The sequence below is a fragment of the Vanessa atalanta genome, chromosome 15, assembly GCF_905147765.1.
Source record: "Vanessa atalanta chromosome 15, ilVanAtal1.2, whole genome shotgun sequence".
In the NCBI taxonomy this organism is placed as follows: Eukaryota; Metazoa; Arthropoda; class Insecta; order Lepidoptera; family Nymphalidae; genus Vanessa; species Vanessa atalanta.
Genome location: NC_061885.1, coordinates 693,424 through 717,936, shown reverse-complemented (window position 1 = coordinate 717,936; position 24,513 = coordinate 693,424). Strand labels below are relative to the sequence as shown.

The 24,513-nt window shown below is 32.7% G+C and overlaps 2 protein-coding genes across 2 annotated transcripts in view; one reads left to right on the top strand and one right to left on the bottom strand.

Moving 5' to 3' along the window:
* The window catches only part of LOC125069484 (serine/threonine-protein kinase SMG1), a 109,246-nt gene that overhangs the window by 8,160 nt on the left and 76,573 nt on the right, over positions 1-24,513 (top strand). The gene's annotated exons all lie outside the window — the stretch shown is intronic.
* Positions 1,810-11,097, bottom strand: LOC125069485 (5-hydroxytryptamine receptor 1A). Its single transcript, XM_047678990.1, has 5 exons — positions 10,860-11,097; positions 4,029-4,580; positions 3,611-3,770; positions 2,975-3,145; positions 1,810-2,518 (listed from the first exon to the last, which is right to left on the bottom strand). Exons 2-5 carry the CDS (start codon positions 4,397-4,399, stop codon positions 2,012-2,014), a joined length of 1,209 nt encoding a protein of 402 aa, XP_047534946.1. The 5' UTR covers positions 4,400-4,580; positions 10,860-11,097; the 3' UTR covers positions 1,810-2,011.

The following is a 24,513-nucleotide window of genomic DNA, read 5'->3' as shown; positions in this document are numbered from 1 at the left end:
AATTACTCGATAGTCGTACTCATTAGTCTTTAAATTTAAATGTAACATGAACAATGATTTGTATATTACTTTAAAACGATTAGGTTGATAAATAAACATTTAAATTTGCAATAAGACGTTCGGTCTCTTGAAAATAATTGATTATCGTCCATTTGTAAGTGCTGAACTCTTAAATGTGTAATTGATATTCATACTTATATGATAACTTGATAATTAATCTATATAGTAAACGGTAGGGTTTACTTAGTGTTGTTGTATTTCGGTTTGAACAGTGAATTATTCGATGTAATTACAGGCACAAGAGACAAGCTTTCTAGTGTCAAGGTTGGTGGCGATGTAATGAATTTGTTATATTCTTTTAAAGCGTTGATATCTATAGGCGGCGATGACCACTTACCGCCAGGCTGATTGCCAGTCCACTTATTATAAATAAAAAATAATAGAGTAAGACAGCGACATCTATCTAAATATGTTATTTTTAAACAGAAAACATTACATGATATGAACTCTGTTGGTGGCGCTGTTCCTTTGATATTCAACAGATGGCGCGATTCGGATATTTTATCATTTTTTGTTAAATTTTGGCCGATAAATAATATGAAGTTTTGTTTGAAACGATTAACTAAATAAACCGCATCGCGTTTCGGAAAATGTTTTAGTATATTATGATATAAGTGGCTGCGTTTCGTAGTTTTCCACGCTTTAATTCACTTTAGTTCATAAATTAATCAAACTTGCTCGATTCATTGGGAATATATATTGTCATATACAATTATTTCGATGATAATTACCTGTTATATTTAGATAAAGCCGGAATAACCATGTCGGCTCCCAGGTAAGATACAATTCGGGGCCACTTCACTTCTTTTCTAACTTACGTACGTATATGATTTATCGAAATACAATATTAACAATAATAATGATATTCTATACAACGAACGCACATTCAAATGGAGAAATTTTAGATATATTAAAAGTGACTTTTTAAACTTAATTTCCTAATTTTGGCCAGTCCACAGCAAGCCTTTGGTAAGCAATTGCCTCCACTCCCTAATTAACAATCCGGTCCGGTTTTATTGTATGCTAGTTAGTATCGCTCCGTACTGGTGCGATACTTGAACTTATTAAAATAACTTAACGTTCATGGAAAGTACTTAATTTTCGTTGAAAAATTTGCTCATATTGTTTAAAAGTTATTTAATAGCACGTTTAGCTAAAAAAAAAAACATTTTTACTAAGTATTTTGTAATTACTAATCTTATTATACAGCATTGGCTCGCATGCATGTGCTGGAATTTTTACAAATATAATGGAATTATTCAATATAAAAATGACGATAAACTAAATGCAATGACCTCGATTAATGAATCTACGAGTTCGACTCCACTGTGCCTGGACTGCTTTAACTAGTTCAACAGAGATAGAAGTGCTTATTTTCAATTACAATTATTTACACAATGCAGCAATAAAAGTCCAGGTACTTATTACGTTAAGTATGTAATATATGTAAAAAATAAATAGGTTTTTCCATGCAAAGTATCTGGAAGTATTGTGTATATTTCAAGATACTTTCACGTATTCTAAACTTTATGTCGATATATTTTAAAAAGTAAGAGTACGCACTACATGGGGTTCATCTTATAACTAGTATCTTACTCTTTTTATTTAGATTTGTTTAACGATATCCAATAAAACAAAATAAAAGTTCTCGGCTACATCTTGTTAAATATATATTATATTTTTTATTTTACATCGAATCTTTAGTTAATCTTTATTTAAATATCTCAATGTAGATGACAGAGAATAATATCTTTATATTAAAATTTTCCATACGGCAGGGAACTTATTAGAATTTTTCAATAAAAATTTAACAATAAAGCTTTCATAAACTTGAGCGTAGACTTGAACAGTTAGGTACCTAAATGCGAGTGGGGTACCTACAGTCACTAACAACTTTAAAATCTAGAAGCGTTTCACGTTTCCCACTGAACGTTCATTGTTCATTCAATCACTACACTACGTCGGGCGGTCGTGTGGCAGATCTGTGCACGGGAGTGGGTCCATCTGGAGCGTAAGACGGGTTCGTGTCTCCCCTCTCCGAGTCCATGTAGCCGGCGTTCTCAATTATCCTGCACCTCGCTGTATCTGTTTCACGTTCAACGTAAAGAAGCCTCGCCGGTCTTCCGCCCATACTCGTTAGTCCACCGGGCGTTGTCCGAGTAATGGAACCTTCGCGAAGTGCTACTGATCCCCTTTTTCGCTCCGGTGCAGGCGAACCACGGTACTCTGACGTGTCTGGTCTCTTGCATCGGAGTAGTTTCGCGAAAGCAGCTCGAAAACCGGCGTTCTTCCAAGCGTATATTAGTGGGTTAATACCGGAGTTTGACATCGCAAGAGATGATGTTAGACGATACACGATGGGGTTGTGCAGTGGTATGATGGGAAGTGTTTGTGCGCACGCAACTACGACGAATGGCATCCAACATATAGAGAATGATCCGAGGACGAGCAGAACTACCTGAAATTAATAAAATGCCATTTTTGAAACATACTTACTTTCCTATACATAATAATATAATTTTATAATCATTTGTTTGGAATTTTAATCGTTGATCGGTAGTCATTGTTGAAGTATGTAGGTATACTAATAGTCCATCGATTAATCGACTTGTTTTTTTCAATAAAATATATTTAGATGTCGTATCGTGGATTAGATCAGATCAGATTCTGTATAAAAACACCATTTATGTTTGTCAATTTGACATACATAGAATTTGACGTAGGTCTATCGATTGGTACGTATCTTTGATCGATTTAAACCTGGGATGAAGAAATAGTAATAATTCGGTTCGTTAAAAATGCGAATTAATTTACTCACTGATTCTTTAATTGATCTGAAACAATGTCCTTAAAATATTTTGAATGGTGCTTCCTATTCAATTAATACTGAATAAATATCTGAATAAATACGAACCTGTATACTCTTCCAATCGTTGGCTCCAGTAGGACAGCACGTGTTGGCCCGCATGCGGCGTGCATGGCACGTGGCCTCGCGCCATATCCTCCAATACAAAATGAACATCACCATCCAAATGAGAGAGAACATCGGTGCCAGTATGCTCGTCGTGTATGTCTTTGGTACCACCTGAAATATGAACAACGATGATATTACGATAAAATCCAATCAAGAAACATATTTTATATGCACCCAATCAGAAATATATAAATAGGTGATCTTTTATTAGTTTTGTAAAGCTAAGGAAAGATCGGGTCACAATCTGAATGGTTCCTGATTACGTGCGGCCTTTAAACAACAACGTACGACCGCTAATATAATAGTAATTCGAATGAATTTCGTCACACTTCTACACAATGATTTAGTTTACATAAAATATAATTTCATTAATTTAATTTTGCTGTCTCTTCCCTATCTGAGTCAAGAAATTATAAATCTAAATCTAAATAAAAATTTCGGTCATTTTGACAAAAATATGCCAACATACATTTGATGGTTCTTTCAAGATTGGCCTTTATTTCAGGATTAAGACCAATATTTGGCAATAATAGGTTCAATATCGAATCAGGGAGGGATTATCTACAAATAACGTACCATATTCATTTCGCAAGCTACGCCATCGTGCCAATCGTTCCAAAACATCGGTATTGAACTTATGCACACCGCAACGGACCACGTTGCGCTCATCAAAAGTCGGGTTATTAGCTTTGTCATGTATCGGCTGTAGTGTAGCGGATGTACGATCGCTATATATCTGAAAATAAGAACACGTCTACTATTAAATAAATTCCAATAAATAGTTAACTACGCTACGTAATACTGAAAAGTATTAATTAATTCATCTTTAGTGGTATAATAAAAATTAAGAAAATCTTTCGTACTACGTGGGTAGTTACGCGTTGAGTATGTAATAATATAGGCGGCGGATAGTGATTTAAATTTTATTGATTCACAGTGTAAAGTAAAAACACTTAGCGAAACGTCGAGTCGTGTGCAGTGTGCATATTCTCACCTGTCGACAGCGATGGCTATGATGTTGTAAATGGAGGCGAGGCACGCGAGTATTATGAGTATGAACCTCATCAAACATGACCATTTGATTTTTCCGAATTCGTCGTCCAGATAGAATACGAGATGGTAGGGTAGCGTGAGACCCACCATTAGGTCCGATATTGCCAGATTTAGCACGAATTGGTTGGAGACAAGCGACGATAAGCGGCGGCTCATGGTGACTGCTAGTATGGTAAGGGTGTTGCCGCTGACTATGAGCAACATTAGCGCTCCGTCGACGATGCTCCATGCCCAGAAGTTGTAAAGATCCGGCCCTTCAGTCGTCGTCGCGTTCCACCACTCGTCACTGTCATTCCCCAGTACAACGTCCATACCATCGCTGGTCGTGGTCGCCAGCGACCCCCACTCGGATAGATTCAACGTCGTGATCGAATCTTTAAACGCACATTGTCTTGATTTTTAACACCACTCGCGTTTTGTACGCACTGATATGTATATTATTTTTACACATTTTCTGGTCACACATTTTTCTCACTTCTGACGTTTACTGCCCCTGAAACAAAAACGGTTCTTAAGAACTACATGGAAGTAGTTGAACATTAAGCGCGATAAATTAAGTTAACCCTGAAGAAATATCGACTTTTGTTACAGAGTAAAGAAATTCACCGAAGGTTATTAGTTAAACTATATATATTTTGATTGTTTTCGGGGTGGAATTTATAGTCTCGATCAAGGTCGACGCAAGGTCCACGCATCGTGATTTATAAGTGAGTATCGTAAATGTTTTAGTAGCTGACGGTAACGAGATTTCTGTTAGGCTTTTATCCCACATAAATATAATATTATAAATATATGATGATGATAAAATATCAAATGATCAGAAAACCCACTATTCGGCGATATTTCTTATTGTGTGTTCGGAAAAGGAAGTGTATTTTCTAGACCTTGAGGTAATTTCCATTTTATCGACAGAAATATTATGTGAAATTGCGGTTGGTCATAAATAATGTAACAGTAGAAATATAATAAAGGGTCTAGTGGGGCTATCTAATACGCTTGTATATTTTCCGTGGTGTAAAAACAAGTTAAGTCAAACTTAGGTTAGTTTCACAATAGCGGAATTAAAATTATGTCTAAAATGTTTTTTAACTTGGATACAATTAACTATTTACAAATGCATATTTCAACAGCTGAAGTTGAAATATTGACTAAACACATAAATATGACTATTAATTAAAATTGAATGTTTAAATAGACATTTGATTAATGAGAATTCGTCTGTGGCTTTTAGTCTGTGCATTCGTAAATCATTTATGATAGCAATGGACAACTGCAATACGCTCCACTATGAAAATTTAATTTATCCCAATGTAGAAATTATGATTCTATTCCGGTAGCCAAGGTTAACGTGATTCTAGTTGTCTAAAAGCTGGACGGATTAGAGACTCATGTTCAATTATTTATAGAATAACTGATTGTAGTATCACATCATAAATTACTTCGTGATTCGAAATAATTCAAGTACCTTATATTTGAATACACGTATAAATATTTACAGGCAATGTATTATATAGATAATACAAGCCCAGAAATAGTACCTAAACATTGTTTGATCTAGGCTGAATCATTAAAGCGAATACAAGGTAAATTAGGTCCCAGTATTCTGGTCACGTTAAATTTATTGCTCAAATAGGTTGTTTAATGCCCTTTCGTTCAATGTAGCTGAGCGCAGTGCTAGGACGATCAATGACTCATAAATATGCATCAGCTTCACCCAATCACTATGATGTTATTTGACGTCTGCGACGCACCGGCGGTGTCCCACGCAAATATTGTTAATAAGTAGCGACATCCACGATTACGAACGAGATTAGAGATCCGATACACGTTGAATGGAAATACTTTCTTTTGTAATGACACATCAAATCGATGTCAAATACGAAACAAGGTAATAAAAATCGAAAAATAATAATTTGTAATTTTTCAAAGGGTCGACTTGCTAGTTTTAGTTCTCAGTTTCCAGTATATTTGGAAGTCGAATGTAATACTTTTGTATGGGTCGTATTGTCTAGGTTTTACAAATTGTCTATTATTGTAATAGTCACGGATCGATTCGCTCGAAGGACGTTTCGGGTAGCGCGACTGACATTGAAAAAAATGCGACTTGTTGGGTATCAAATCACCGTATCCACAGTTACAAACATCATTGTTCAAGCAAATGTCATTTTTGTAGTTCAAACGCGACATATTTCAAAATGAACCGTCTGAATAAATCAACGTTAAATATATTTTACGGGAAAAAAAGCATTTTATTAAAAATTTGATTATATAATAAACGCCGTTTTTCATTTTAATGTATTTCCTTACTGAAATCTACATATTGCTAGTAAATTTTATGTTGGAAGTTTCCATTTATAAGATATTTCGCTTTAAAAAGTGACACGCTTGGTTATAAATACAATACTTGCAGTAATGATCAATAGTTAATAACTTAGTACACAATATGAACACAAGCCTGGAATGTTCCTCACGTTTTACCTCTATTTTAAACTAACAAACTCGAAACTCGTGTGTAAGTTCAAAATATCAAAAATCGCCTTATGTTGTATGTATGAGTGGCAGGTTAAATACATATCTACATCTATATTATTAAAACTAATTTTCGCTTGGCATGGATTAAATTTACATTTAAGATATGCACACAGTACCGTATCAAAAGCAAAGTAAAATGACCCACTGCGGGGGCAAACCTCCCATCGCACTACTCTACAATGTGTATATAACGCAGTATATTTATAAATAATTAGCACATAGTTGCTAACAATTTTACTAAACACACACATTCCGGGATCAATTCTTGTTAATCTCTCGGTCAAATTTGTCACTACATCTGGTCCTTGTTAGAATTCGTTACGTCCATGATCTCACGCGTTAATGACAATAGCTTCAAAGATGTAGCGGCACCCTTTCTGTTTAACCATTTAATGAATCTAACAAGCAATCTCAATTACGGATCACAAATTGTTATTGCGATCGGTCAAATCTAAAGTTGTGTAAAAAAATTTAGATACAGAGAAAACCGGTGGATATAATAAATTCATGTTTCGTTGCTAGACGCAGCGCGATTGGTCGATTTACGCTGGTATGGTCGCTGGGGGTGACGGTGGCATTACAGATTCATGTTGCGACTCGAAGGATTTCACATCAATGTTTCGAAGGTTAGGGGGAGGTCAGTGATTTATTAAGCCGCTATTCAATAAACGTTCGTCCATATCCCATGTAAAATTTTATATAGTCCGTGATAATGTTTAAAGTTTAACCCTGTTACAATTAGGTCTCAATTCATACCCATTTTTAATAATTGCTAACAATATTAATCTATCAAGCGTAAACTGCTTTATCTATGCAGACATAAGTAGAGAGCCAAACGGAGAGAAAATAAAAAAGTAAGTTTCTAAAAAAAAAACTAAAATGTTTTAACCTTACATTTCATGCTAAGTAAAGAGAACTCCCGTATCGATTGTCCGCATCATTTAATGCATGAATCACACGTTTGCGTTAATTACACGTAATGGTTCTGATGCTATTTAACCATGTGGCGTGCTTATTACTAGCAATTGAATTCATTGAATTCAAGCTTAGAGGACATCCGTGAAGTTACTGTCGGCTTCGTAAATTTCGGAAACGTTTATTTATATCCCATATTTTATCGATAATGCGTCTCCTTATTATTGACAAGTAGAAGCTTGTATGCGGTTATAAATTGAGAAAAACCGTCTAGTTTGTCACAATGCTTGATTTATATTTTTCTCAGATTTCCTATTTCTCTTCTCGGGATTTTATTTGACACTCTAGTCGATGCTATTTATCATCTTCGTGTAAATTGTGATACAAATTATTTGGCAGGAATGTCTAATTTAAAGTTGCCTAGTTTTTAAGTTTACTAGTCCGAAATATCGTCGAGCTGGTTTAACACGTGTCGCACTCTTCTTTAGCCTACTCGTTACGGTAACGAGGCGTTATTGTGAGACCAAGGACGAGGCGCGTTTTATGTGCTCAGTTCAAAGCAAATAATCTTTCTAACTTTGACATATTTATATTGTTTTTAAACCTTCGGATTTGACCTTTACTAAAGGTACGCTACCATAATAATATTATCATTCCTAATCGTCATAATCATCTAATTCCATTATTCTAAAATGATATAAAAGCGAATAAAATTTATAATATTTCGTACAATAACATCTAATGTTCTCAACAAATATAGCGATTCCACGATTTCTTCAGCTCCAAATATAGAACTTATTCGCAACTTGGAACAAGATTTGGGTGAAATTGGTTTTCCGATTGTACAAAGTTTCGCGTTATAAGCTATAAATTATATACCACTCGCAAAACTCTCGATTAACCGAAACTGTATCATATAAGAATTGAATGAAAATTTGTAATGAAAATGTTATATACCTACATTGCAAAATGTTGATACATTTGTTTTTCACTAACAAAATGTCCACGTTTAAACAGATCGAAGTGTAATGTATGTGTTCTACCAATATCGCAGCATCCGAAGTAGCAAAGGAAAGGAAAGTTTTATGTTGTTCTCTTTGTTCGAGACGTTTCACGTCTTATCGAGACAAGTGAGATTGGTACTTTCTCGATGCATTTTTATTGTCTTTTCCCGTCGTAACGATGTTCTGTTTGTTGTACACAGGGTTAAATGTCTGTGGATCAACATTCGCTTTCAAACACTCCGCCATAGAAAACGAAACAAATATTCCCCTATGTACGGAGCGAGTTTATGTTTCTAAAGTTTCTGAATGTACCGTATGAATCTGCAATATGAAGAGTTTTGTGCGCATTATGCGTAAAATGAGTTTCGTTAGACCGCAATGCTCTCGTTTCCATTGTTGACCTTTCGGTTCCGTCGTTTGCAATAGAAATATAATTTTATGCTCCTCCATAAAATGCGTCTTTAACAATTATTTTACATTCACTGAACAGAGTTAACGAAGATTTGTTAAAGCAAATTATATTGTATCACAATATTAATTGTTAAAGCTAGCGTTAACTAAAGGGTAACTACGTAACTTTCAATTTTCAAACGACTTGACTTTCATTAAATTTTGTTACTCGAGGGAAATTCGTACTCACGTCGTAAAATATATAGAATGTTTAAGAGACTGTTACTTAAAGCAAACCAAGTCCAATTTCTAAGAAAGTAAATGATATGATGAAAGTTTTGTTACATATCGAGTTCCTTGAAGGTAGTTAGATCTGTGTGTTCCGTAATATATTTTTTATCCACTTAAAATTGTGATCAAATTTTTGATATAGATAATGAAACAATTAAAAAATACATTAACTTCGGGCTATATTTTACGACGAAATATTTATACATTATGTAGATTTTTTATGCGGTCTTGTTAGACACATCCTTTTCCGAATATCTGCAATTAATATCGTAATCAAGTAACTTTAATCTTCCTTTAGTTGCACGATATTCGATATTTGCAGCTTAGATTTGTTTTTGCCCGACGGAAGTTGGTACTGATTGATTTGACTCTCTATTGCTTTCAGTTATTGCCGTTTGCTCTGAAGTACTTTTGATTACTACATTTTTCATCTATTTGAAATGGTATTTTTGCGTTTTGCGCACATTTTCATTGAAATTAGTAAGTTTGTAAATGTACAGATGCATTAAGGATTTGTAGATAATGAAAATGAAAATTTTTGAACTTAAATTGTGCTAAAAGCTTATTAAACTTCTTATCGCACGGTTAAGCTTGAGTTAACAACTGCAAAGGTCTTTCGGTCGTGTCCCGATCTTATCACCTTCTCCCTGTGACGTTAGTCTCTTAAATGGGCATAAAAACAAGGGGAGTCTATTAAGGTCTGGCTTAATTCGATCAAATGTATACTTCTAATTATATTGCAATAATCGATTTGATAAAACAAATGCATATAATTTGATATAAAAACAGTTATATCCGACTTTCATTCAAGTTCATTTATTAATTTCCAATCTGGGCGGTGTGAGTATGTGTGGGTAGAATAGTAGATTGATTCCGTGTCATATTGAAATCGTATTATTAATGATGAATATTCGCAGATAAAAAATTTCAAGGTTACACTGACCCAGATTACGATCCTGCTGTTTTGTTTCATAACCTACCACCGACGTTGTTTGTTCAGTGTTTGTGAAAACAATAAGCCGTGTAAGTGAAAACGAAAGAGTGGACGGGTATTGCCAAGGACAGCCGGTACAGCTGTGTTGTGTATAGCGACCCCTCGCTATTATCAAATCCAATAATAACTTTCTACTGGTCAAAATTTCATAGGACTAAAATTAGGCACTAAGATAAAGTTCAGTCCAAATCGAGCGGTTACATAAGTGGGGGCGGGGTATAGCCTGCTGAAAGCTTACGTAAGGATGTCTGGAACTTTTACTGTGAGCTTTAAGGGCTATTTAAATTCGGATTTTATAGTAGGTAAGCCACCCCAAAAGTTTGTCACTCGAGACGCGCACATTAATAGATTGGATGCATTTCTCGTTTCACTTTGCTGACTCGTGTTGTAATTTTATTCTCAAAATATTTCTATTGTTTAAATATATTCCAATATTGATAGTGTATGTTTGGTTTAATTAATTTAAAAATTGTAAAGATTGTATTTTATTTGAATTAGTTTTTTTATGTGATTTTAAATTAAACATATTTGAATAATAAGAATGCAAGAAGTTGAGCACTGAACTCGATTGCTTTGCAAACACTCGTGAAACGGACATCAGTCGTGCGGATTCCTCCGCGTAATCCCGTCTAACGTCAATATTTACCTCACCAACGGTGGCATTTGTACTAACACAGTGGAACAAATGTACTTCCCGCCAAAACAACCGTTAACCATCACAATAACGCTCAATCATACACCCCTTTATTTTTTACGAAAACTCAGAGGCACTGAAATACACATGAACTTTTCCCACTTTTCAACTACGAAGGTTAACAACGAAATGTACTACGCGAAAACAGCTGGCATGTACGTTCGGCTCGGCGGTCGGCACGCAACTAATGCTGCGGGTGCTGGTGGCGGCTTCCCAACTTGAATTTCGAGGCCTTTATGGGCATAAAGTAGCGTACACTGCCAAAGGTCGTAGTTTTTCGTAGCGGGTGAAGGAGAAAGTTTTGTTTATTTTTGGCTGTTTTCGTGATTTATTTAGTCGGTTGATTTCAATTAAGCAACTATTATTTTCGGTGTGAAAAATAAAATAGTCAGATTTAAAATGTTGGTCATAAATAATTGAATTATATTGAAAATATACCATAATATTACAGAAAAATCACCAAAAAAATAAAAATACTGCGTTTACTAAACGTAAACCAATTAAAAACAACGGTCTTATAGGACTGTTTGTATTAGCTTAATAGTAAATAAAAAAAAATCTAAAACATTTTAAATATTTTATAATTCAGTTGAATTTACATAAGTGGGGTAGAGTTATAATATGTATCGGTGGGGTCCATTTTTTGCACGTTGCACTACTAAGCAATCATCAGAAACTTCGCGGAAAGTTGTGGTTAAAATTGTGTGACATTTACAAAGATGAAATCGCTAAAGTCGCTAGACGATTAAAGAGGCAATATTTTCTGTGCTCAACTCAGGCAGGCTTTCTGGGTCAACACCGGATTCAGGCAAAGAAAAACCGACGGCAAGTGCTTTAACGTTCTAAGTACGCCCACCGTTTTATAAACGTTTCTTAATTTATCTTGTTGGTAAATACTTTAATTTTAAGTTTTCTGCAGCTTACCTAATGGTAAGTGAGCCGGTTTGGATTAACAATCCAAACTTAGGACGTCGAATAAATGCACTTAAAATATTAAAAATAGAATTTCTTTTAATTTTGAGTCGTATATCAAATTGTTACTATTATTTTAAATATAACTGTATAGCTTGGAATATCTCTCATTGGTACCATTAAATTTATTCGTTGAATAATTTTACTATCTTACTTTGTTTTTATGGATACTTACGTTATTTATCAGGTAGAAAATAGTAAATTGATGTTTTATGACGTTTATTTAAAAGACCATCATCGGCCATCAAGTCATTAATAAGTTATAAATATTCTTGCACAACAACGACAACAGCAACAAAAACAGACCCAGATAGTATTATATTATATATATGAAAAGTTATATATAATTGCAAGATATATATGACGCGATTCCAATTAGTTCATTGCGTCTTGTCTCCGACATTCTATATGACTTTAATATTACATCCTTAATGTAAGATCAATTTCTATATAATACATTTATATATATGAATTATTTACATTCAGTACTTAATTAAGTGTTATTTACATCAATTAGAAGATAGATTAATTATATATTATTTACATTAATGACAAGAATTGTTTACATTAAGTTAGTTATATGCAAATTAAAATTAAAAATAGTGTACAAATCATGATCGAGCGGAATGGTGGCAAGAATGCTAGCAACATTTCCCGGTTGAATCGCAATTCAAATTCTCTGGGCCAATAATGATCCCGGTCTGTCACCAGTGGAAGCAATATTGTATAGGGCTGTTATATGTTTTTAAATCCTTTTGCACTATTACCCCAAAGTACAAGTATCTATTTATATATGTCGCTAAATACAAAACAGTTCTGTATATTTTTCTGTTTGTCAATCGATTTTTACGTATTTTGTATGCTGGCTGTTTGTAAGCTTTTATTTAAAAAAATATAGTCGACAAAAATATGTCCGGAACAGAAATTCGTATTATAGTGAAATATATTTGATATCGAAATCATATAAATTTAAATTCTAGAGAAGTTACTTCAGGTATAAGCTTGGTATGATTTTTATTTGAAATAAATATTAAACCAACAACGGAAATAAACGTATCATGATAATAATTTACCGTACCCTTTCAAGGTAGCATTCTATTAATATGAACAAGTTCACGTAAGCCCATAATAGATTGTCGTAAGACATGCTCTCATATTGTTTGTGTACGACTAAAGTATTTAAGGCTGGGATTAAGTTCGGTACACTTATCCAGCGATTCTGGATATTCTGCAGATCGGCGTAAACTACCTTTCAAAACCCCCCTTCTCGAGGTAATGTTACGTAACCCTTTACTTATGTAATGATTATTCATATTCGTTTATATAAAACTAGTGTTAATGCGAAAAGTCATATGTTCAAATTAAGTTTTAATTTTAAATTTAAAAGTCTGTTACTGTATTATTTTTATTTTGTTTTTCTGGTTCTGCTTACAATATGCTAAAAATATACAAGTTTTATTCATATTATCTAGCTAAAGACATTTTTAGTAATAATAAACAAAAATAAGTCATTGTTTATCGAAAACTTTGCGGCTTCGATCGCGTTTCAAGCGTTTGTCGTCAGTTATTAGTCAGAAAAATAGGTTCTTGATTGGAATACAAGCTTTGCATATCAAATTGTGGTTTGACCGTGAAAGAGTGACAGTCAGACAGAGAGAGTTACTTTCGCATTTATAATGTTAGTATATAGTGTCTAAACTAAAAAAAAACAACTTATCATACACTATTAAAATACAATTTAATTTTGAAAATGTCTCGATTTCTTATCGCGAAACTATAACCTTGTCTGGAAGAATGAAGATCGATAAAAACTGAACTGAAGGTGGTATTTGCACAATCAATGCAATTCAGAATAGTTTGTTCACAATTTCAAGCTAGACTTGCTGTCAAAAAGCTTTGTTCGAATACATATATAAATGAATTCGAGAATATGTCTCGATAACCTTATTGAGAAGTTTTCCAGAAAATGATAAGGTACATTTTGTCCTAACTTATTATTTTCATGTGTGACAAATTAAATTAGGTTATAAAACCGAAGTAAACAGTAAGCTAAGTTACAGCTTGTAATCCCACAATTGGACCAAAGCCTTCTATTATTCTTGTAGAAAGTTTGGCGTTTATGTGGGCTGCTCAAGTGTCAAGATTTTCCCAACATACAAATAGTTGCGGTTACTCGGGTTAGAACCCGCAATCATTGGACAAAATTCACGCAACTGAGCCATCGGCTCTCTGCTCAAAACAAACTGCTCAAAAAAACATAAATCTAAGTCTATATACGCAGGTCTGTAAATAATAAGTAAATTGTTTGTTATACGTTGTTAGAAAATGTTAAAATAATATACAAGTGCTTCCAGCGCGTTGGTAATTGAATAAACAGCTCATTTTATGCTCTATTCAATTGCTCATTTCTATTTGGATATAATTTGTGAGCCCGCAGGGTGTTTTTATTTCAGTTCTATAGTAATTTAAATAATTTCAACGTTACTCCACGGCTACAGTAAGTTTTCAAAACGAACAATGTTGATCGTGAGAAGTAATTACGTGGTATACAATGTCTCATAATATAATTTTAGAATTAGATTACTGATGTCGTTAAGTTTGAACTCGAATATGGTGGTATGGAAATGGATTAAAAATTTTGTTAGTCTACGACGAGAATAGTTTAGTTAGTTAGTAACATTTTAAGACTAATAAATTTAATGTAGTAGGTTCGATTTATTATTATATATTGATAACCGATGTATCGTGTTCCTCAATATCTCAATGTATCAACGATTGACGGGCAGCTCAGCGATGTGAAAGTAGCACGTTAAAATGATTATTAATATCTTGTGTGCAGATTGAGAGATTTTCCTTACTGCAATTTTTCGAGTTTCTCTTGTTTTGACAAATAAATTTCGTTAATTCCTGGTGTATTTTCTTACCTACTCTTAACATATTAAGCTTAATTGCGTCCTACTCTTAACATACTAAGCTTAATTGCGTCGTTATAATAGGTATATCAGTATATCCTTGAAAAACAGGCAAAGTTAGTATTTAAAAATAAACTGACTGAGATGTTATATCTCTGGCGAATCGATTAATTGAATTTATAGGACTAGAGATTTCTATGAATGAAAACACAATAATTGCAAACACAAATAGATGGGAGGAGGGCAAGCTTATGATAGAGAGCTACGATGAAGGTATAGTGTATATAATAAGACAATAATTTAGTCCATGAATAAAATGCATTCGTTTCCAGTTTAGTGATTATGATTTGCACATGTTTTTCTTGTAGTGAAAATCGTTATTAAGTAAATTGATCCACGTGGTTCGGCTTATCGGTGTATCGTTATCTAGAATTATTTTACCGTTATGATAGTTTGATTATTAATATTGTACACGTGTTAATGTAACACGCATACATCGATATGTCTTTTCATCATTCAATTGCTTCATGACTAGCTTATAAGACCTCAGACCGTAAGATAATGAGTTAATTACGGGTCTCGCTGTTTAAAATATTTATTTTCTGCCGAGAAAACCTCAGTAGCAGTTCGAGATTTCGAAGTCCTCGCGCCTGCGAAGAAGCATGTGAGTGTTAAAGCCGTTGGTCCTGAGCTTGATTTCTTCCCACTCATATCGAATGTCTTGTCTCATAGGACTATCACAGCGCTTGTGTTTGCACATAAACTTGTGCTCTGTACTGTAGAATGGATTTCCGTTGGTTGTCGTGGCCGAAATTGGTCGGTAGAGTGCCATCATAAATAATTTATCGCATAAGGTTTTCATGTCGTTTGTTATCGTTTTAGTTTTGATAACTCTTGCATAAAGCGCTTCTGGGAAAATGTTCGGACCGATAATTTCCTTTTGAACAATGTGGTCAACTATGTGTAGGATATTTCCGAAAAGATTATTCGAAATTTAAACGTACAATAAAGCCTTTGCATGTTCCTATTGGAATGTTACTATAAGAACGAATTAGTAATTTTAAAGGAAAAAGAATAGAAATAAACAAAAAGGATCATTTTGGTTTGATTTTAGTTAGTGCCTTTTTATTATTTACTAAAAATGCCTTTGTTATATTTGGATAAAATTTATAAAATGTGGAGTGCGACAAATAATATTTTATATGTATAGTGTACCCAAATGCGCAATAATTTACTTTTTAATCTTTACGAGCACAGCTTTCGTTTAGAAACAGGATATAAAAATGTATTTTTGTTTACTTTAGTCTAGGAACTCTTGTCCCACTAGATACATGACATAAATTCATCATATTATGTTTAATTAAGCTAGACACACAATTTGACTGAACGATTTTACTGCTAGTTTTAACGTCGTATTAGGTACATGGGTACTTTTATAAACAATATTAAAGCATGTATAAATATTGTTTAGTAAGTAAAATATACGAGAAGACGTTGGGGAAAAATTGTGTGTCATCTCTAGTAATAAAGTACTGTGATATATAAAGTGAGCACATTTTTTTTAAAAACTGACAGGATCACGGGGTTTTTAAATTAAATTCACAGTTTCCTTCAGTAAATCGCCTTCGCTGTAATGGCGAGTGTGACTAGAGATATCTCACTTGCTCTGAGCGATTTCTGGTTTACTCTGGCTTCATTAGTCTAGCTCATTCATTATTTAAGCACGAAACGGATTACGCCGGTTCACAGATTTTATAGCCACTCCCGGCCATTCGTCTATGTTACACATTCATACATATATTTTCACCTCCCGTGTGCCTTTGATAACCCTCTCATAATTGAGGAAAATATTTTTCACTAACGACTTGTCGGACTCTAGGATTCAATATTTTTACGTTTTGATTCTGATTTTTATTGCGATACATTTATGAATGATGATTATTTTTGTTTAAATTTTTGGTGTATTTTTTTGGCCTGACAATAATACCATAATTGAACGCCAGATATCCAATATAACACTCAATAACTCATTGAGAAATAATATTCATAATACATTGAGATAAAAAAGTCAAATGATTTTACTTGTTATTTTTTCCTTATGAATTTTAAGAAAATTTATCATAACATTCAGGGCGTTAATCTGGTATGTATTCACGAATGTCTTAAATGTTTTGTTTCAAACGTAGGTATGAAACGAAAATGGCTGAATCGCTATGTAATGTTTATTTTTAAAAGATATTTTTAGATGTAGATTTATTTATAATAATATTATTAGATATAAGCTATGATGGATAACAATGAACAGTTTAATCCAACGCGATATATTAGATTCGTTTCATAATAATATTCGTTGATTTTCGTGGATATATTTAATTTTATTTATTTGACATACATGCTTAAGTTATTTAATCGTGATTCTTGTCTGTTCCTTTCGCTTGAATCAATATTCCTGACTGAATGATTGTCGGCGAATTGAAAATACTAGTAAAATCAAGTTTACATATATTCAAACTCCCTATCACACGCATGTTACGTTCAGTCTATATGGTACAACTCGTAGACCAGACAGCCCTCGTTGGCTGCTAAACAAAATGGCCGTCCTGGCTACGCGCCAGCGATGTCAATGTCATGAACACTTTCTCTACGCAACTTTATGTTGCACCCCTGACGTACAGTATATTTTATTCGACGCGAGCATGAATTCGTATTCAATTATAAATTATCTTAATATAACTCTTATAAATAATCAATTTACAAGTATTGCCTTATTTTGAATCTATTTATTGCGAATCGATAGCTCTTAAAGTAATTGGTCTTCAATCTCAGTTATAACTCACAAAATATTCGGTAATATGAGTAATGTTCCACGGTATTTTTAGACGGTAAAAAAACAATTAGATTTCATAATTACTGTAAATTGAAATGTTCTATGAAAAAAGGTAATAAAACATATTATTTAATACAAACTCGAAGCATCGAGTTAATATTTGATGATATTCACGTAGATAATACAAATACTCTTGTATATTATGTATATACAGTAAGCTCCATATATTTTAACGTTAATTCTAAGCCGACGGTAGGCTTAAGTTTAAACTAAGATTAAAAATTTTGTAATCGACGATTCTCTTTAACTTGATAATGAATATTATATAGAGTGATGTCAGGTTTAGGAAAAGGAATATGTCGTATTTAGTTATTTTACAAAGGCAATCTTTTCCCACTACACACTGTTCGTTTCATTGTTATATCTTTGTCCTTTCTTGTCAGTAATATTCAACAATCGCGTCACAACTGTTCTGTCTCATACAATAAATTATTCTTTTGACAAATTTCTTTGACTCGGATAAGCTCGTGAAGGATTTTTTTTTTTCGTGTTCTCAATTTTCTTGTACAGTAAAAAAATTGTTTCCTTTATTATATGATATTTTTTTTGTATTGATATTTATATATTTACTTTTGTTGCAGGTAAGCTGAGTTTTTTATCGCTTGGAAGGTAGTAACTTAAGGTAAGCAATAGGTGTCTAGGTTAAAAGTTAAAAACGATTTACGCAAAACGTTGGAAGTTCGTCGTTCGGTTTGGACGATACCCAAGAAACGCTACAGGTATTTTTTTCAGCTTCGACAGTTTACATTACAAGTTTCGGATTTTTACTTCGTGAGATTGAGAGAGATGAGATTTTTGCTTCTGTGTGCTTCATGTTGTATCTATGAAATGATAAAAATAATATTCATATAAAAAATACTTTTAACGATAGCATTAAAAGTATATAAGACATTGTATAAATAAACTGCGATTCATTCATCCATATAAATATTACTCCTAAATAAACAATCAATTGAAATTAAAAAGATTATTTCGTGTTCAATTTTCAAATCTCGTTTTCGTTAATAGCGATTGCTACAAATCAATCGCACGAGGGCATACACTATAGAGAGACATACATATGTGTCGTTAAGGTTCTATTTAAGTCTTCCATTATATGTGCATTAAACCTCGCAACTGAATTTCAAACTCAACGCATTGCGCTGAAATTTTGCCAACACTTATGATTATGGTGATAATAAAATGCATTAATGTTATCTGTTTTAGTACATCATTATATTAAAAAGACAAAAGCTTATTTTAAAAATAGTTTTCTTAATTACTTACGGGATATTTTATACGATCGATCGAGTATGGTAGTATTTTGTGGGTATGATATTTCATGACCATCATACTTGGTGGTAGGATGTTGTGCAAGCTTATATGGTTAAGTGTTAACCAACTCACCAAATATATTAAATAATAATATTCTACCGCCTAGAAGCAATACTTAGTATTTTTGTGTGCCATTTTGATGGGTGAGTTAGTCTGTGTAACTACAGGGACGTGGGACGCGTCTCAGTTGAAACGTTTAGTGGAACATTGGTGTTGTCAGGAATGGTTAATATTTATTACAACGCTAATGTCAATAAGCGGCAGGTGGCACATTTTCTATTAAATAAACAAAGACAATACATTAATTTGGTATAATTGTTGCTCAATTGTACGTGCCAAATCATAAGAGTTCGCCCCACACGCTCATAAAGGTTGATACCACTACCCATTTAATTTTGTTTGTCAATTAACCTTTCGAGTTTAGTCACGTTTATTTTGTCAGGTATTTTTTTTTCTTATAAGAGTGTACAAGAGTGTTTAATTTTTAAAGTTGTTTAATATCTTCGCGCGTTGTCCTTATATTAATACTAAAAAACTTTGTACCCCTTTTTGAAAATAGTTCTAAGATTTTTTGCAGTTCTGTAGGTACAATTGTTATTGTAAACGACAACGTGTCGTCTAGCTGAGTCTCATTTTTTCTATATCGAATAAATGGGTCTTACGTTTTCATTAGCAATTAATTTTCCTCAAATTTAGACTGATGGCGGCACGAGTGTATCAAATAATTTTCGATGTCGATATAACAATTAATTAGAAATAACACTAAGGTTTATACAGTTGTTTAGATCGATAATTTTATTTCAAAACATCTCTTTAAAATACATCCTCATATACCAAAATTATAGTTCTTTCTTTTCAATATTTTAATATCTATCCAATCTTGGTTTGCCTGCAGCGATATATTAGGTTTAAATATGTAATGTCAGTTAGTAGGGTCGCTATGGTGGTTTGGCGCTGGCCTCTTGCCAACTCGTGCCAATGTCAATGGCATATGACGTCGACGGAACATGAAACGCTTTGTGATTTAATATATACTCGTAGATATCATATTCAAATTGTAATCGTTTTCACTATAAGGATAGGCGTTTGTATTTTTTTCAAAATGACATATCACCGCAAATCGGTATTCAACATTTCACGAGTGAGATACGAAGTGAATTCTAATTTCTTAGCAGAATCGCACTGCCGAGGAATTTGTGATTTTCACATCTTTTTGCCGCTGAGGGATTGAGTTTTTTTTTTATGTAGGTATTTCATTGATCTAAATATAGAACAAGTTATTTTTACAGCTAATGTTTGAATGTATAATATTCTCATATCTAAAATACTTTGGCGCCACGATGACACACCAATTTTTATGATGGCCGGTAACTTTATTGCGTGTTCGGAAAGCCGCCATAAAATATGCGGTAATGACTAGTTATATAGCTTCCTTCGTGTTTGCTTTGCTGATATGATAACTTTTTAACTTAACTACAGTGAAAATAATAAAGATTTCACAGTGCTATTCTCTGTAAGTGCACTGCAGATTTTGAAGTGCTTACTGTATGTAATGTTAATAAGTATGTCGAGTATTATTAACTTATGTAAGCGACTACACGGGGTTCCGTTTTACAGGCTTCCTAAAAGACGTTAAAACATGTTCATTTGTAAAATTAAAACGAGGCGTGTTTGTATAATAAAACAATTGTCGAGCACTCACGAAAACAATAACGCTGCTAAACAATAAACGAACTGTTTCTCTTACATCGGTTTGTGAGGTTTGGGGTATTTCCATACTGACTAAAAAAAATCTTTTGTGTTTTTTAACCAAATAATAAGTATTTGTATGTAATGCGCACTTACTGAATAAAGATTTTGACTTTGATTCGTTTAATAACACTTTCATAAAATGTTAGTGTTTTATATTTCGCTAAATAATTTAATGAAACCTCATATGTCAAATTTGGTCAGGACGAAATGTATTGGTCCTCATATTGGGATAATTTTGGCTTTTGTTTGTGAAACTAGCAAAACATTAATTATTTAAATGATATATTTTTCCCTTGTGACGTATTTTAACAGCACGTCAGCTTTTTGTTTCGGCTATTTTCGTATAATTTATTTTACTTTCTTGTCTAAAAGTGTAATGATAACAATATTACATTCACACTGCAATCATTGTAAAATATTATTTATAACATTTTGATGTCTCATCTCTAATATATTAATATTTAGTTAGAGTTTGTTTATTTGGTTGAACGCGTTAATATATAAAATTACCAGTTTGATATGAATAATTCTTTTTGCATTTTATAGCCCAATTCTTGAGAAAGGTTACAGGCTATTTAACATCACGCTACGGCCCACGGGGGCGTAGCAGGTACGTTTAAAACGGATGAAAGCGCGAGGAACAGCTAGGTAATAATAAATGTGAGAATAAATATTTGTACTTATATTTACATGTATACTATGTCTTTTCACAAAAAAAAAAAACAGTCATTAAGATTGGTCCCCGTTTTTAGCTTCTATTTTAAGAATACATTCCGAAGAAATTATGGTCTATAAAATTTATAATGTAATATTTAAAATTTAAAAACCTCAAGAATCTGATATCGCGAAAAATTTATTTCCTCAATATCGACGGGAAATTTACGTGAATTTTCATCATAAAACAATTTTAGCTATTCAATTCACCATAAAATGGATAATGCGCGATGCAATTTACACGGACAGGAAGTTTGTTACAACCATTTTACGATCGTTTCGTTTCTCACCTTTTACCCGAGATTGAAACGGACGGCTAATATTATTCCCGTTTGGACTTTATTCTTTGACAATGATTCAAAATTAATTCTCATTCGTCTTTCTATTTATTCCCGAAATTTATTACTTTTGCCTAAACGGCAAGTCTACAAATAATTCCTAAAATATTAAATTTTTAATAAGTGAATCGGTCTTATGGCCCTTATGAATTTAGCTTTTGCTCGCAAATTTTCCACGCGCTTCAATCTTAATTTTTCGGGATACGCAATACGATATGACTGATTTACATTTATTAGTCGTAGACTAATAAAAGTAATTGTAATAAAAGTAATCGCTACTGTTCGGCTTAAAGAAACTATCTCTACATGGAATCTATTTATATGTAAAAACTTAAATCGGGCTGTTAATGTGTAGAAGCTTATTAATTATGGATGTGTGCAATAAGGCTTAAGGCAGCAAGCTAATATTAAAAAATTTACATAAGAATATTATCTTTACGAACTCACGTGTGATGTTTGTTTAAGTCTTTTAAGCGATGAACATTAAAAATTAGGAAAATAAAGGTATATTATTATTATTTATTGGAAAAGTTACACCATCAACTTATCACTAAGCACTTCAAATTAATATCTGACTTGGGTAACATACAAAGTGATACGTCTTTAAAGGTGTAAACAACATTGACCTTCGAAAATATTTTTGATAGTAAACTATATAAGCCAAACTAACCTATATAAAATATAAAATTAAATTTTAAAAACTAAATAATATTTAAAATTAAGATAACAGTCGTTCGTACGCCTGTAGATACGTTCTTATAATAATACTTTTCTTTTTAATAAAAATACTCTCTCAGACGTATACCTAAGTGTCTTTTATCATGGTCTCGATAATGGCGATACACTTGATTTATGTTATTATTATTCTCTTTATATTATTTTCGAAAACGAGTTTCGATATTCTAATTCGAAAGCTTGATTTACCTTATTATCTATATTAATTACATAAAAATTAGCAAACGTAATTTTTTTGTACTTTTTCAAACATTAATAAATGTTTTTGATTCATTTTCTTTACGTTTGCGATGTATTTGATGATGTCGCTAGCATCGTACGGCAACCTCAGAATAACTTGTAACTCATTTTATGAAAAACTTTTAAAACATTTGCTAATTAAATAAGTTACTCAAGTTACCAATCCGTAACATGACTTAGCTTTTGTTTTCGTCTCGTAGTCTAACTTGGCATTTGATGTTTTGTATACTTTTACTGAATTAGCAAAAACTTATATTGTTAATTTATGCTTTATATTTATAAGCTCATATTTACAATAGAATCCGAACATTCATATTGTTAAAATATAAAAGAAGCGTACAGATTTTGCAAAGTTAAATTTAAATAAATATATCTTTATTCCAGTAGGAATTTGCAAACGCTTTTGAATTGTGACACTGAACATCTGTTGTCAGTACTGTGTGAAAATGATACGAGTTTGAAATTTACATCTTTTATTTAAAAACAAAAAAACGGCTAGTGTTGGACAGTTATCACACAGAAATGTGAAACTAATTTCAATTCGGTTTTACATAAACGATTAACTAATATATTAACAAATTCTTTCAATCCTTTATTTTATATTCGTTTATTCGATTCGATTGTTTAAAATAAGGTGCGCTGAAAGGTTATTTTTTTTTAATAATTGTATGCTTACATTGAAACTTGGAGTGCTACACTGTCGTACAGGTACTATCGTGGATAGTTAAGGGTCTCCCAGGTCAGAAATATATCTCAACCAAAATTAATATAACTATTTATTTTGGTATTTCCGACTTTTAACTAGTAAGTACACGATTTTAATTATTTCGTTCAAAGTTAGAAAAATATTTTGATAACGTAATAGTAAGACGGTAAGTAAGTTAATTTCACCATCGAGCGTTTGAGACTTTAGTTGCCAATATAGTCGTCACGTATGTGAATATATGCAAATTTGAGACTTACTTGACGTTTACCATATAGTGTAGGTACTGTAACAATTTTAAAATCTGCACGATCTTATATCGGCCTTGTTTACTGGGCGCCGCTAGTATGTCTAATCCCTATATAATTGCTTTTACTGTTTAATATTTAAGTAAATTGTAATACGGTATTGTTGTGTAATGTATTTTACTAAGGCAATCGAGCATATGGGCCACGAGGTGGATAGTGATAACTTTAAAAACATCGTTTTAAGATATTGTATTATTTGTGTAAATTACACGAACTCACTTACTATTTATTATATCCGTTTGTCGTGTGTGTGATTCTCTACCAGCGATAGAGTGGGAATTTATAAATAATTTCAACAGAATACCATCTATTAATAAACCTTATAAGAGTATGTCTGTAGACACGATGTCGACGTGAGCGAGATGGGATATAGTCAACAGAATGGCGGTGAGCTCTTTGTTCGCTATAGTTCCTCTGCCCAAGGTCGGCCGTTCCTTTGTCATTACATTTTTAAATTTATAATAATACAGTGCTGACTTTTCCTCGATCGTCACTCGATTTTTATTATTCGTCGTTTTGTGTCTAGTCGAAATGTAACGTAGATTTTTTATAATCTACGTATTCATTGACTAGCATGCTATTAGCTAGCATGCTACTAATATAGACTAGAAATAAATTCTAAATATGATTTACAACTTAACTATATTGAGATCATATCATCATAATTTAAAAAATAACTATGTAATACTTACTTGTGTATTTATATAATTTTTTAAACTATATAGAGTATC